Source organism: Alexandromys fortis, unplaced genomic scaffold, assembly GCF_014885135.2.
Source record: "Alexandromys fortis isolate MF-2015 unplaced genomic scaffold, M_Fortis_MF-2015_v1.1 scaffold_22, whole genome shotgun sequence".
NCBI lineage: Eukaryota > Metazoa > Chordata > Mammalia > Rodentia > Cricetidae > Alexandromys > Alexandromys fortis.
Genome location: NW_026067900.1, coordinates 4,374,015 through 4,387,920, shown reverse-complemented (window position 1 = coordinate 4,387,920; position 13,906 = coordinate 4,374,015). Strand labels below are relative to the sequence as shown.

Genomic DNA, 13,906 nt, shown 5'->3' with positions numbered 1-13,906 from the left:
AAAAAGCACTGGCAGATGGCAGGAAAAGCACCAGGGCACAGTGTAGTAAGTGAGTAATTCTTAGGTTGGCTACAGGTTTCTAGTGTGGGTAAAAAAGTGTAGTGCTTTTCGTTGTATTGGAGAACATTAGATGGCTTGAAAAATAATAGGTGAGATTTTAGACCTACTATTCTGAGATAGCTGTGTCCACTAAGAAAGATATCTAGGCTAAAGATATGTTTTTGAAACCTGACAAGATGTCATTCAGTGCTAAGGAATCCAAGGGAGAGGAGTAGATTTTCAGAGAGTGTATAAGCGGCAGGAAGGTGTGTAGATAGGAGAAACAGCATTTAGATGGCAGTGTCCTTCAGTCAGATGACAACTGCTCACGTGAGAAACAAAACTAGAGTATTCTCATAAATACATGTGGTCGGTTAGTGCCTTATGAAAGAATAAAGCTTGGGGAGTATTGATATCGTAATGGGTTTGTCAGTGGTTAACAGTGAGAAATGGAGATGGTTCTGTTTCCTCTCCTTCCCTTTCTTCTCCCATCCCCTTTTTTGACATGGCAAAACTGAACTCAGAGTCCTGTGCTCTCTAGGCAAACACTCTACCACTGAGACATACTGCTAGGTCTTGTGGGACTTTTTCAAAAAGATGAGAACTTGCAGAGAGTAACTATACAGTACTTATAGCTTGCCTATGAAGGGCAGATTTAGTATAAATTCCAGGATTAAGAGCATTGAGGTTTGGAGGAACAAGAAACATTTTGACTTGACAGAAAGCCAATAGAAAGAACAGCTTGTTCAAAGAGAGAAATGAGTAGTCTATTAAGTATGGACCAGGGTGGGAAACAGAAGACTAAATTTGAGTAGGAGAAGAGAAGGTAGAGGAAAAAGACAGGAAAGGGTTTTTGGAGGGAAGGTTTAGAATATGTGGAGGCAAATTTCTTTCTAAGTTGCTTGGAGGATATTATCAGTTACTTCCTGTGCTCTTGGTTGTAAGTGAAGCTGCGGGTAAGGTAACAATGTGCCATGAGAGGCTGGGAGTGTACAGATGGTTGTGGGCCACCTTGTGGGTGCTGGGAATGAACTCAGGACCTCTGGGAGAGCCAGGCAGTAATGGCGTACATCTTTAATCTCAGTATGCGGGAGGCAGAGGCTGTGAGTTCCAGTTAGGGCTACACAGAGAAACCTTGTCTTGAAAAACAAAACAAGAAAACAAAAACAAATAATAATAGTAATGTTGGAAATAGTAAAGAAAAACAATTTAAAATGTTGAATTTTTTGTTTTTTTTTCGAGACAGGGTTTCTCTAGCTTTGGAGCCTGTCCTGGAACTAGCTCTTATAGAACAGACTGGCCTCGAACTCAGACATCCGCATGCCTCTGCCTCCCGAGCTCTGGGATTAATGGCGCCTGCCGCCGCTGCTCAGCTAAAATGTTGAAGATTATTTATAAAGATGGATGGTACTGTCTCCTTCATATAGTCAGTTCACTTGGATGACTGCTGCTGTAACTGCACAACCATTCCAGAGAGGATGGAGTGTGCTGCAGTCTTTTAGTCTTGACCCTTGGTTTGTTCATGTTTTTGTTTAATCACTGATCTGATATTATTGATGATTTGTGCAGCAGTAGCACTACAGTGCACATCCGAGCAAAGCTTACCTGACACAAGGCAAAACACAGCCTTCCTTGGGTAGAATCCCTAGATGGTGCTAGAGAACTGTATTTGGAACCACATTAAACATGAAAGAAAGCTGGTGGTGAAAGCTGGTGGCAGAAGTATGCCACTAAATAGATGTAGGAAAGCTAAGAAGAGAAGGCAGAGCCTTTTCAACATCAGTGGGAGCAACAAAGCAGCCAGTGCCAGTTTCCTAGTGCACACTAAATGGCCATAAAGAACAAGTATCTCGCCGGGCGGTGGTGGCGCACGCCTTTAATCCCAACACTTGGGAGGCAGAGGCAGGCGGATCTCTGTGAGTTCGAGACCAGCCTGGTGTACAAGAGCTAGTTCCAGGACAGGCTCCAAAACCACAGAGAAACCCTGTCTCGAAAAACCAAAAAAAAAAAAAAAAAAAGAACAAGTATCTCTGGGGTAACAAATAAATTTAAATTTGTGGCAAGTTCACAAAAAATGAAATCTGAAATATTCAGGATTCACTATACTGAACAAAACAATTTTTTATTTGTTTTGTTTTTTGAGACAGGGTTTCGCTGAAGTTTTGGAGCCTGTCCTGGAACTAGCTCTTGTAGACTAGGCTGGCCTTGAACTCACAGAGATCTGCCTGCTTCTGCCTCCCTAGTGCTGGGATTAAAGGCGTGTGCCACTGCTGCCCAGCTGAACAAAACAGTTTTTTAAAAAGCCTGTTACACGTAGGCAAGAATATTTCATGCTTTATTTACTATTGAGAGGTTGTCATGGTCATATGAAAGCTTTAATTTCTTAAGTTTGTTTGCTACTACTAAGAGATCATAGAGCTTAAAAAGCTTGAATATACATAGACATTTTTTTTTGTTTTGTTTTTGAGACAAAGTTTTTCTACTTTTCTACATAGCCCAGGCAATTCTGGAACTCACTACTTAGACCAAGTTGACCTGAAATTCACAGAGATCCACCTGTCTCTGCTTCCTGAGTGCTGGAAATTAAAGGCGTGTACAACCACACCTGACTTTTTTTTTTTTTAAGTGGGGTGGACAGAATATATTTCACTGTTGCCCAGGCTGACCTTGAAATTAGACCTAGCCTCAAGCTGTCTTAGCCTACCTCAGCCTTCTGAGTAGCCAGGGCCAAGTACGTCTTACCATACCCAACTATATGCAGAGTTCATGTAAGAAATTTGTTACCTCATGAAACAGCTGTTTTCCTTATTTCTTTCAACCATCTTTTCAGAAATGAGAGCTTGTGTTTTAAGGGACACCTAACTGTTCCTCTTAATAGAATGTGTAGTTAGAGTCATGTTTGTGATGATATTTTTGTTTGTGCTAACAAATAAAGGTTGCCTGAAGATCAGAGTGCAGAGTTAAGTCACTAGTTAGCCATAGAGGCCAGGCAGTGGTGACACACACCTTTAATCCCAGCATTGAGGAGACTGAAGCAGATGAGATGGTTCTCTATGAGTTTAAGGCCACCCTGGGCTACATGAGATTGAATCTATCTAAAAGAGAAACAGAGCTCACACAAAGGTGATCCCAGCAGTTGGGATCACATGCCTTTAACCCTAGTACTAGGAAGCTGGAGACAAGAGTAAACAGGAGCTCAGATAGAGTCTGAGGATTCAGTCTTAGAAACAGTCTGAGGTTTCATAGAGCATTCAGTCTTGGGTCTGAGGTAGAGGTAAGAACTAGTGACTGGCTGTTTTGCTTCTCTGCTCTTCTTCATTAACATCTGTATCTGACTAGATTTTTATTATTAAGAGCAATTAGAATTCGTGCTACACATGTTTGTCTTTTGAGTTGAGTTCATTACTTGAATGGAGGTTGAGTATCTTCAATGTTAGCAGTAAAATACGAATCTTAATGACTTCATCTCTTGTATTAAAAATAGGTTCCTGACATGGCAGGCTACCCTCACATCCGTTATATTTCTTCAGGATTGGATGGAACATCGTTCAGAGGTCCTTTCAGGGGCAATTTTGAGGTATGAAGTAAAATAAGTGAAGATATTTGCCATTGGATTTTTAGTGCAGAATTGATTAAGTAGAATGATCACTGAGCTGGGAATCAGAAAGCAGTCAGATGTCTGATTTTCTCAATTTTGCCTCAGGGACTTATACAAAGATTTATGAAGAGTATCTTAAAAGTCAAAACTTAACTGTTTAAAGACTTTGGATGTGAATATCTTAAAGATGTTGAATGTGAATTATCTACCATAAAAGAATATATAATGTTTATTAAACTGGTTATGGTGGTACACACCTTTAATCCAAGCACTTGAGAGGCAAAAGCATAACCTTATAAGTTGTGTGTGTGTGTGTGGGGGGGGTGTTGTTGTTGGTTGGTTGGTTTTGGTTTTTTGAGAGAGGGTTTTGCTATATAGCTTTGGAGCCTGTCCTGGAACTAGCTCTTGTAGACCAGACTGGCTTTGAACTCACAGAGATCTGACTATCTCTGCCTCCTCAGTGCTGGGATTAAAGGTGTGCGCCACCACTGCCTGGCAACCTTGTGAGTTTTATGCCAGCCTGGTATACCTAATGAATTGCAGGCTAAGTAACACTACATAGTAAGGCCTTTTCTTATAAGAACACAAAAAAGGGGGGCTGAAGAGATGGCTTGGTGGTTAAGATCACTGGCTGCTGCTCTTCTAGAGTACCCAGGTTCAACTCCTAGTAACCACATGCTAGCTCACAATTGTCTGTAATTCTGGTTTCAGGGGATTGGTTCAGTACCCTCTTCTGGCCTCCTCAGACACCAGGCATGCATATGATACACAAAAATATTACACACAAAACATCCATACACATAAAATAAAAAATTTAAAAACCTACCAAATCAGTAAAATAATCCAATAAAGAGCCATTTGCATATGAGAAGAAAATTGAGCTTTCTTGGTAGAGAAACAGTCTAGAGAAAGGAAAGCCAATTTGTGTGCAGCTGAAGATCTCATCTGTGGTTGGATAACTTAGACCTGCTCATTTCCTTGATGTAGTGCAAGGGATTCAGATTCTGCAGCCATGTGCACATCCAGACTTCTGCACTGCCACATGGTTACAACCTGATTTACAGGATGGTGTTGCGTTGCCAGCATTTATAGTATTTATATTGCAGGGTTATGAATATTTAAATTTGTTGCCTTTGTAGTATTGATCATACTCTTATTTTATTTTATTTGCATTGGTATTTAGCTTTCATGTTTGTTTGATCTTGGAGTTACAGACAGTTGATTGTAAATAGACATTTCTCTTGTGCTCACCTGTTCCCAAATACCCAACATCCACTTCTTAAATAATTGAATTGGAGGCTTAATATAAATTATGAATGTTTGACTGATAGCTCAGGCTTATTATTAACTAGCTCTTACGTTTTAAGTTAACCCATATTCCTTACTTATGCTCAGTCACATGGCAGTACCTTTAATAGCCTCTTGGCACATTCATCTTCTGTTCCCTCTACATCGGGCTGGTGACTCCTTGACTCTTCTCCTTCCCATCATCCTTAGTTTGGCTGACCTGTTTGTACTTCGTGCCTGGCTACTGGCCAATCAGATTTTATTAAACAAATTTGAGTGACAGATCTTTATAGTGTACAACAGGATTATTCCACACCAGTTGTTAACTGCCATTTAGGTGCTGGGAATTGAACTCTCGAAGAATAATCAGTGCTCCTAACCGCTGAGCCACCTCTCAAGCCCTGACAATACTGACAATAGTCATTGTGGTTTTAATACTATTTATGTTTCACTTTCAGGAACTGATTCATCTGGAAGAAAGATTAGGAAATGTCAATCGTGGAGCATCCCAGGGAACAATTGAAAGATGCACATATCCACATAAATATAAAAAGGTGAGGATTTTTATGATAAAAATGGAATCTTACAGACCCTTGATTCTGTAATAGCAGCTGTATTACTATTGAAGTGATTTCCATAATGAAATTATATATATAGTTTTTATATATATGGGTGGTGGTGGTGCACACTTGGGAGGTAGAGGCTGGTGAGTTTTGAGACCAGCCTGTTCTACAGATAGTGATCCAGGACAACTGGGGCTATTACACAGAGAAATCCTGTCATGGAAAACCAAAGTAGCTAAAACACCTAGCCAGTTTCTTTTTCACTGATGCCTAGTTCATATTTCTGTATTGTTCATATTATGTATGTGGAAATTCCAAACTATATGTGAAATAAGCTGTTCATAGTGAACAGATAATGCTCAGTGCTGTACAGAAAACAGTGGAGCTTACTGTTGGTATTTTTAATGTTTTCTAAGAGTGTCAGTCAGGCGTTAACCGCAACTGTATCTTGTTTAAACTAAATGCTATAAATTAGAGTTAACTTAGAGATGCTTGAAATAGTAATTAGAAGAATAATTTGCTTAACTGTGTTAAAATAATAATTGTGCAAATTATCATTGTCACAAAATAACATTAATAGGGTTCAACCTAGAGAATCTCTTACATTTTGACTTTGCTTTTCATGCTCACTTTGAGGAGTCAGTAATTAATGTGTAGACACTCAATCCATCTGTTAATTCATGACTGTTGTGTAAGAAATAAGTTACATATGAATATGTGGTCTTTTTGTTTTTGTTTTGTTTTAAATAAACGCAGACTTTACTCAGTTGTTCAATAATGTCATCTCTGCTAATAAGGTAACAACTGATTGGTTCTCACAGAGGAAACTGCACTGCAAACAAGATGGGGAAGAAGGGACTGAGGAAGACACAGAGGAAAAGTGTACTATCTGTTTGTCTATTTTAGAGGAAGGTGAAGATGTGAGGTAACTAGACATTTCTTATTTAAAGTCCACTCTTAAATAGAAAGGACTGGATTGTGGCTCAGTGTCAGAGTCCTTGTCTAATTGCACAGCCATGCCTTTGTTCCTCAGCACAGATAATTGATTCACAAATAGATCAGTAGGTCTTAAAGGGCATTCATTTTAAAGTAAACTGGAATACAAATAAAGATTATGTTCTGTAAGCAAAAGAATAAAAAGGATCAAAGTCATGGAGGGGTGTGCACTTCCACTCTGGACTCCACCAGAGGCTGCATGGGGAGCTTCTATAGTCAAAATTGGTCTTCTGTAACACTTTCAGGAATTAGAATTTGAGAGGATTTTGCTATCTAGATTATAAAAGGTCAGGATCATCTCTATATACCCTATTGCCAGCATTCTTCACCCTACCCCACCCCCTTTGTTTTCGGTTTTTTTGTTTGTTTGTTTGTTTTTTGTTGGTTTGGTTTTCTGAGAGGTTCTTGCTAGATACCACTGGCTGGCCTTACTCTTGTGGGGGTTTGCCCTGCCTCCAAAGTGCTGGGAATTACAGGAACATGCCTCTATGTTCAATATAACCATACTTCTTTTGTGATTTAGTATATGTTCTCATCCTGACCTAATATTATTTGAAGGCATTTTTTTTGTATAGTTTGTAAGGTAATTGCTTTATAATCTAGATTTTTAAAACAGTAACTTATCCAGGCCGTGGTTACACATGCCTTTAATTCCAGCACTCAGGAGGCAGAGGCAGGCGGATCCATGTGAATTCGAGGCCAGCCTGGTCTATAGAGCAAGTTCCAGGACAGGCTCCAAAGTTACACAGAGAAACCCTGTTTTGAAAAACCAAAAAAACTACAAACAAAACCCAATAATTTAGTATTATATCAAGCATAACAGCTGTGGGTAATAATTTTTTCTGTTTCTAAGGATAATGTCATCAAACTTTGTTTTTTTTTTTTCTAGATAGGATTTCTCTGTGTAGCCCTGGCCGTCATGGAACTTGATCTGTAGACCCCTCCACATCTTCAGCTAGTGGTTGAGAGAGGAGAAAGATACATTATTGTCAATTACACCATGTGATAACTTTTTTTTTTTTTTAAATCTTAAAAGTGAATTACTAGGGCTGGAGAGATGGCTCAGAGGTTAAGAGCACTGACTGCTCTTCCAGAGGTCCTGAGTTAATTCCCAGCAACCACATGGTGGCTCAAAGCCATCTGTAATGAGATCTGGTGCCCTCTTCTGGCATGCAAGCATACACGGAAGGAATGTTGTATACATAATAAATAAATAAATCTCTTTTTTAAAAAAATGAATTACTAATTTTCTTACGTGTCTAAGTGTTTTACCTGCATATAAGTTTGTGCATCATGTGCATGCAGGTGTTCAAGGAGGCCAGAAGAGGGCATTGGATCCCTTGGAACTGGGTGCTGGGAATCTCATGGCCCTCTGGAAAGACAGCCAGCACTTTTTGACTGTTGAACCATCTCTGCAGCCCCTGTGGTTTTGTTTTGTTTTAAACATTCTGTTTCTAGTGAAGGCTTGTAGCTATTGAATCAGTCTCTTAACAGTGTTAATGATAGGGTTCAAGAAGGAAGAGAGCGCTTCTAGGTATTATCTGTGGTAATATTAGGCTAGGAGGGCATGATTAACAGCTCGTAATAGTAAGTAGTAGAAAGTTATTAAGCAGCAACTTCCATTTTACTCTTTAGTTTGAATTTAGTGTTACCCTATATTTACTTTGCAGTATCTGTTGGCTACTCGGTGTGGTATTCTGAAGTGAACATCTTCCTTTAACCCACTTATAAAGCAGTAGCATTTTGTTATGTGGGTGTGCTGATTTTCCGCTGAAAATAATATTCCTTACATCAAGCATGTGCTTCAGCCTGACATATAAAGATTCTTGGGGTTGAAGTCATGGTACATGTTATGGCTTTCTTCAATTCCTACAGCACAGTAGTCTCCAAAGCTTTTGGAAGACAGTTAAATGAATATGTATTTCAAAGAATCTTCACAAGCATCATAACGAGTTGATATTTAAAGTGTTTGCAGCATCATAAAACAGGGTATTTTCATCTACTGTACCTTGGCTGCTTGTGTAAAAGACAATACTAGACTAATTGCCAGTCTTATTCTTTATTTGACAGTTCTGAGTTTTATATATTTTGCCTCCATAGAAGTGTTAGTTATTTATCTTGGTGACTCATATATTGTCTGAAATGCCATTTTTATAATGAGCAATTCCCCTTAGAGATGACAGGTGTAGGGGTGTGTGTGTGTGTGTGTGTGTGTGTGTGTATGTGCATGCATGTGTATCACAGTACACATTTATAGGTCAGAGGACAACCTAGAGTGTTGGCCCTCACCTTTGAAACGGGGCTCTGTTTTTGTTCTCTGTTGTATACACCAGGCTAGCTGACTATCCAGCTTCTGGGAAATTTGTTTCCATCCCGTATCCTGGATTACAGATGTGGCATATGCCACTACATGCTGCTTTGCTTTCTATGGGTTCTGAGGATGTGAACTCAGGTTGGCAGACTTGCATAGCAATTACTTTGCCTGCTGAGCTCTCCTGCCAGCTCTTGTCTTTGTGCTTTTAACATAAAGATGCTTAGTGACTTCAAAACACTTTATTTGCAAATCTGTGCCCTATAGAATTATCATAAAATTAATTTTTGCTGTTTGTTTTCTTCATCAATGATAGGCGCCTTCCATGTATGCACCTTTTCCACCAAGTGTGTGTTGATCAATGGCTGATCACCAATAAGAAGTGCCCCATATGCAGAGTGGACATCGAGGCCCAGCTGCCAAGTGAAAGTTGACACCATATTTCAGAACTCTTGCTGTCCCTCTCATTCCCATTCTTCCTGGTACTGCAGTCAACCAAAGATGGCATGACTTACCTGCGCAGATCTGGAAGCCTTGAACTCGGAGTGCTGACTCTGCTACATGGTACAGCTACCGCTAGACCTACAACTTATGTACACAGTTGATTTTGATGTATTTATAAAAGCTTTTGTGGGTTTTTTTTTCTAGATTTGACATTTCTTCCTGTATCATTTTACTGTATTTTTGCATGATTCCTTGTATTGCATTTCTTTGCACATATTATGGGCTTGTGACCCTAAACTTGCAGGCAAGATTAGCTGCTTTAGAAGTAGTATTTTGTGGTCTTTTTGTTGTTGTTTTTTTTTTTACATAGTACCTTGAGAATTATGAATTTTTTTATCCATTACTAACCTTTAATTTAATCAATCATGTACTTTAGTTTAATGTATAAAGATTCTCTAGAAAATGATAATATTGTGTATTAAGACATTCCTTAATTAAATTAGGACAAAATGGCTGCTGTATATTTACAATATGGAGTTCTGAGTTAAGTACCACTCTTAATACTGGGAACAGAATGCAACCCATGTCAATCAGATGCAGGTGGTACTCACATGACCAGAGTGATCAATAGGAATTTTCTTGGTGTATCCTTTCTTCCAGCACAGTGCAAGATAGAGTTGCTATTGATGCCGTACGTTTAGACTGCTGTTCTGACCCTATTTATCTTTCTCTATGACATTTGGAACTTTATTCCCTAATCCAGTTTTTGCTGCTGTGAAACAGCTTTGATGAACACTAAATATTAATTTGAGTTAGCTGGATTGTATATACTTGCAGATTTAAAAAAAATAGGGAAATTGAAAAAGACATGTAGAATTTTGTTAGGTCTTCTGCTAAGCACGAATAATTAAGATATCTGCTTACATTAATTTTATAAAGTCATTCAGTCAGGATTTAGGATTCAGTCATTGGCAGGTATCTATGCATTCGTAGAACTTCTAAGGGTCCCAGGCTCACTTTTAAGGGATTTTTTTTTTATAGTTTAAATAAAGTCAGCTGAATCTACATGTCTCTTGTTTTCTTTCTCTCTAAACTTGAAAACAATAAATCTGCAGATACTGTGAGGCACAGATTGTATTGTCAGGCTACTGTTTGCTATGGTCATAGACACCCACTTCAGACATTACCAAGAGTCGATCACTGATTTAAAAATTTTAATTTCTATAGTTAAGATTTACAACATAATATAGAGTAAAAGTTAACATACTAACATTTCTCCTTTGGAGGAAGTTTTAATCCACTTCAGGATGCATATTATCAAGATACTTTCATATACAGGATAGCCTAATTTTATTTGTTTAAATATGCTTAATATGCCCAAGATTGCAAATGCATCCAGTCAGTAATAGCACTGTCTGTATGTGGAAGACATGTTCCCATGGATCATATGTGAAGATGTCAATAAGCTTGCATTAAGCCACCTGCTTTGTAAGTGGATTGATTAATAAATAACTTATATTTCTATTGTCTTTGTGTTTCATAATTAGTGTTTATAAAATGGTTAACTTTGGCCATCTTGGAATTCAATTCAGATCCATCTGATATTTGCATAATCTGGTGCTTGTTTTCATTCACTCTTGCCTTTTATATTTCTAAGTATCACAGTAGAGTAATTTCATTATCAACATGTGTCTACAAAGTGTGCTTTCTGATGGAGGGTTGATAGAGCTAAAAGTATACTTGTGAGCCAGAGTGTAGCCTGATGTTAAAAAATTCCAAACTCCAAGCATCCCGAGTTCAATGCCTAACACTGCAAAAAGAAGATAAAAGAAGTACATTTGAATACCAGTCTACTTTATGGACGGTCAGGAAAGAGTGGAACAGTGACCCAGGTCAGCTTCCTCACTGGGTAAAAGCCAAAAAGTGGACTGATGTATATAAGACTGCCATTCCATTAGAGAGCCCGAGTCTGTACAGGGCTGAGAACATAAATGAGAAGGAGGAGTGTGTGGAAAGATGACTCCGTGGTTAAGAGTGCAGACTGCTTTTAGAGGGCCTGAGCTCACTTCCCAGCATCCATGTTAGGTAGTTTGTGGGCTCCAGGGGGATCTGGCACTTTTGGCCTCTGCAGGAACTCATGTGTGCACACCTACACATACGTACATATATATGTACATACATACATATTTATTTATTTGGTTTCTCAAGACAGGATTTCTCTGTTCAGCCATGGCTATCCTAGAACTCTCTCTGTAGTCCAAGCTAGCCTCCAACTCAGAGATCCACCTGCCTCTGCCTCCTGAGTGCTAAGACTAAAGGCATGTGCCACCGCTGCCTTGCCATACACATTTTTTTTTTAAAAAAAAAAGTTAAAATGGAAAGAATTCCATGCTGTGGTTTCCTCTACTGTTTTTCAGAACATAAAAGCATAGATTTCTCTCTCACACACATTATATGTGGTTTAAATACATACCTGTTGACCTGTTTTATAATTGCTGCTAATTCATTTATGTTTGTTTGTTTGTTTTTTAAGGCAGGGTCTTACTATGTAAACCCTGGCTTAGAACTCATGTAGACCAGGCAGGCCTCAAACTCACAGAGATTAACCTTCCCTCTGCCTCTCAAATGCTGGAGATTTTCACTATACCACACTCCAAGATGCAAATATACAGTGATAAAAATAAAAAATAAATCTTAAAAAGATAAATTATTGCTTTAACCCCAAAATGTTTGACCTTTCAAAGCAAATGCAGTATCATGAGATACTGCTAACATTTCTCTTGCACCAGGTCCAAGCAACTAGTCACTAAATGGGCAGGAACAGTTCTCTTCTGCATTCACGAGGATGTTACTTCCTGTTGTCCTACATTCACAGAAGACTCTGGGCTGTGTGCCTTTTGCTTCTCCCCTCATAATCACAGCGCAGTGTGCGAGTCGCTGCTGAATACTGTGCTGCAGTCAGCTACTGCCGAAGGGGAGAAATGATGCCCTCTGCTGTAAAATTACATTTTGTATGTGGTGGTGGGGTGTGAAGGGGCGAGGTCAATAATTAACCAAACCAACTTAAAATAATACTCAGCTTTAATAAACAGAAGAAAGGAAACTTACAAAACCAGGGTTCCAGCGATCCAGGAGAGCAGGGGGCAAAAAAGAGGAAGAAACAAGTGTACCTGGGTATTTTATCTGATTTTCTGTGGACCCGGGGGACACACTCTAAACAGAAGGTGATTGGCTAAAGTCCCCCATCAGGGGCGTGTGAGTGTATAGAGGCTATAGTTCGTCATTGGGCACCCTCTTCAATTGCTTTCTGTTAGCCAGAGCCATACCATTTTGTCTGTCTAATGTTTTGAGTGTAGGTTTCTTGCCAAGGCCTTGCTCTGGGCATAGTTTCTTTTGTAGGTAAGCATTCTCTCTGACTGGTGTCAGGACTTCTCAAGTTTCCAGTTGCATGTAAGTCTTGCTTCCATATTGGATAAACATATCCTTAAGACTCAGTCAAATGGTAAAACATTTGGAAATGGCAAATTCAAAACAAGTACCAAGACAGCATTTGAGAATTCAGATTTTAAAGAGTTCTGACACGCAATGTCATTTAAACTAGGGTTGGTCGTGCATGCCTATAATCCCTCCTACTCAGTAGGTAGAAGCAGGAGGATTAGAAACTCAAGGTCCCCCTCAAATTATGGAAGTTGTAAACCAGCCTAAGATACGTGAGCCCCTGTTGTAAAGTTCATTAAAGTAATTTAAATCACAGCCCATTGTTTTGTTAAAATGACTCCTTTCATTTAGAGATGGGGGTCTCACTGTTGCCCAGGTGGTGCTGAAATTGTGAGCTTAAGGGGGCCTCCTGCCTTTGCCTTCTCAGTAGCTGGAGTTACAGGCATGTGTCATAGTGCAAGCTGCTGAGCACACTGTCTTCCTCAGCTCCATCCAAAACTGCAGGAAGAGAAGCGACTTGTGACATCTGTGATGTCAAGGATGGTGGCCAGGAGTCAGCAGCCACAAAACTTTCATCTCCTGAAGCAGGTATGTGAGATGGATGATAGCTATTTCTGTTCCTTTGATTTCTCCATATCCTTGTGTAAGGGTGAGGGAAAATTCCACCAGCCTGTTTTCCAAGTGGGAGGGACTTCCTGTCTTTAGACTCAGATTGGAAATTGTCAGATAACAGATTTGGGTAGAGGGAGACCAAGCCTGATCAGTTACCCTTATTTAAGGCTCTCCAACCACAGTGTAGTTCCCGAGCAGAAGAGACTTGAACTAAAACAGTGATGGGGAGCCTGATGTGAGTCACATTTGAGATGGAGCCCAACCTCACGTCGTTCTGCTGCCTTTGAGCACGGAACCATTTTCTGTGTTTTGATTTTCTCTGCTCTGCTGGGAATACACCTTCAGGGCTTTCTTTGCACATGTTTCATACAACTAAGCAACGGCTCCCCACCTCAGCCTTTTTCTGTCTTGACCACCTTCTTTTCTCCAGGATAACATTCTGTTCTTTGGCCTCTTCTCTTGCTGTTCACAACTTGTGACACACGGTTTTCTTCTTGAAACCTTGTGCACATTAATTACACTGTCATTTGACATATACTTCCGAGTCTGGCTGGTATTAGCGAGTTGACACACAAATCACTTTTAGTTTGATTTGTGCCTCTGCTGGGTATCTGTTGT

The 13,906-nt window shown here is 39.5% G+C and overlaps 1 protein-coding gene across 11 annotated transcripts in view; it reads left to right on the top strand.

The window, feature by feature from the left end:
* Rnf111 (ring finger protein 111) overlaps positions 1-10,762 on the top strand; it is a 68,575-nt gene extending 57,813 nt beyond the window's left edge. For 8 of the 11 annotated variants that reach the window (XM_050125776.1, XM_050125801.1, XM_050125795.1 and 5 more), the window contains 4 exons: positions 3,524-3,616; positions 5,383-5,478; positions 6,285-6,412; positions 9,111-10,762. In XM_050125776.1, the coding sequence (XP_049981733.1) occupies positions 3,524-3,616; positions 5,383-5,478; positions 6,285-6,412; positions 9,111-9,228 (435 nt within the window). In that variant the 3' untranslated portion in view covers positions 9,229-10,762. The remainder of the gene's footprint in view (positions 1-3,523; positions 3,617-5,382; positions 5,479-6,284; positions 6,413-9,110) is intronic. The other 3 variants (XM_050125740.1, XM_050125767.1, XM_050125762.1) reach the window with 1 other exon arrangement.
* The last annotated feature ends 3,144 nt before the right edge of the window (positions 10,763-13,906 follow it).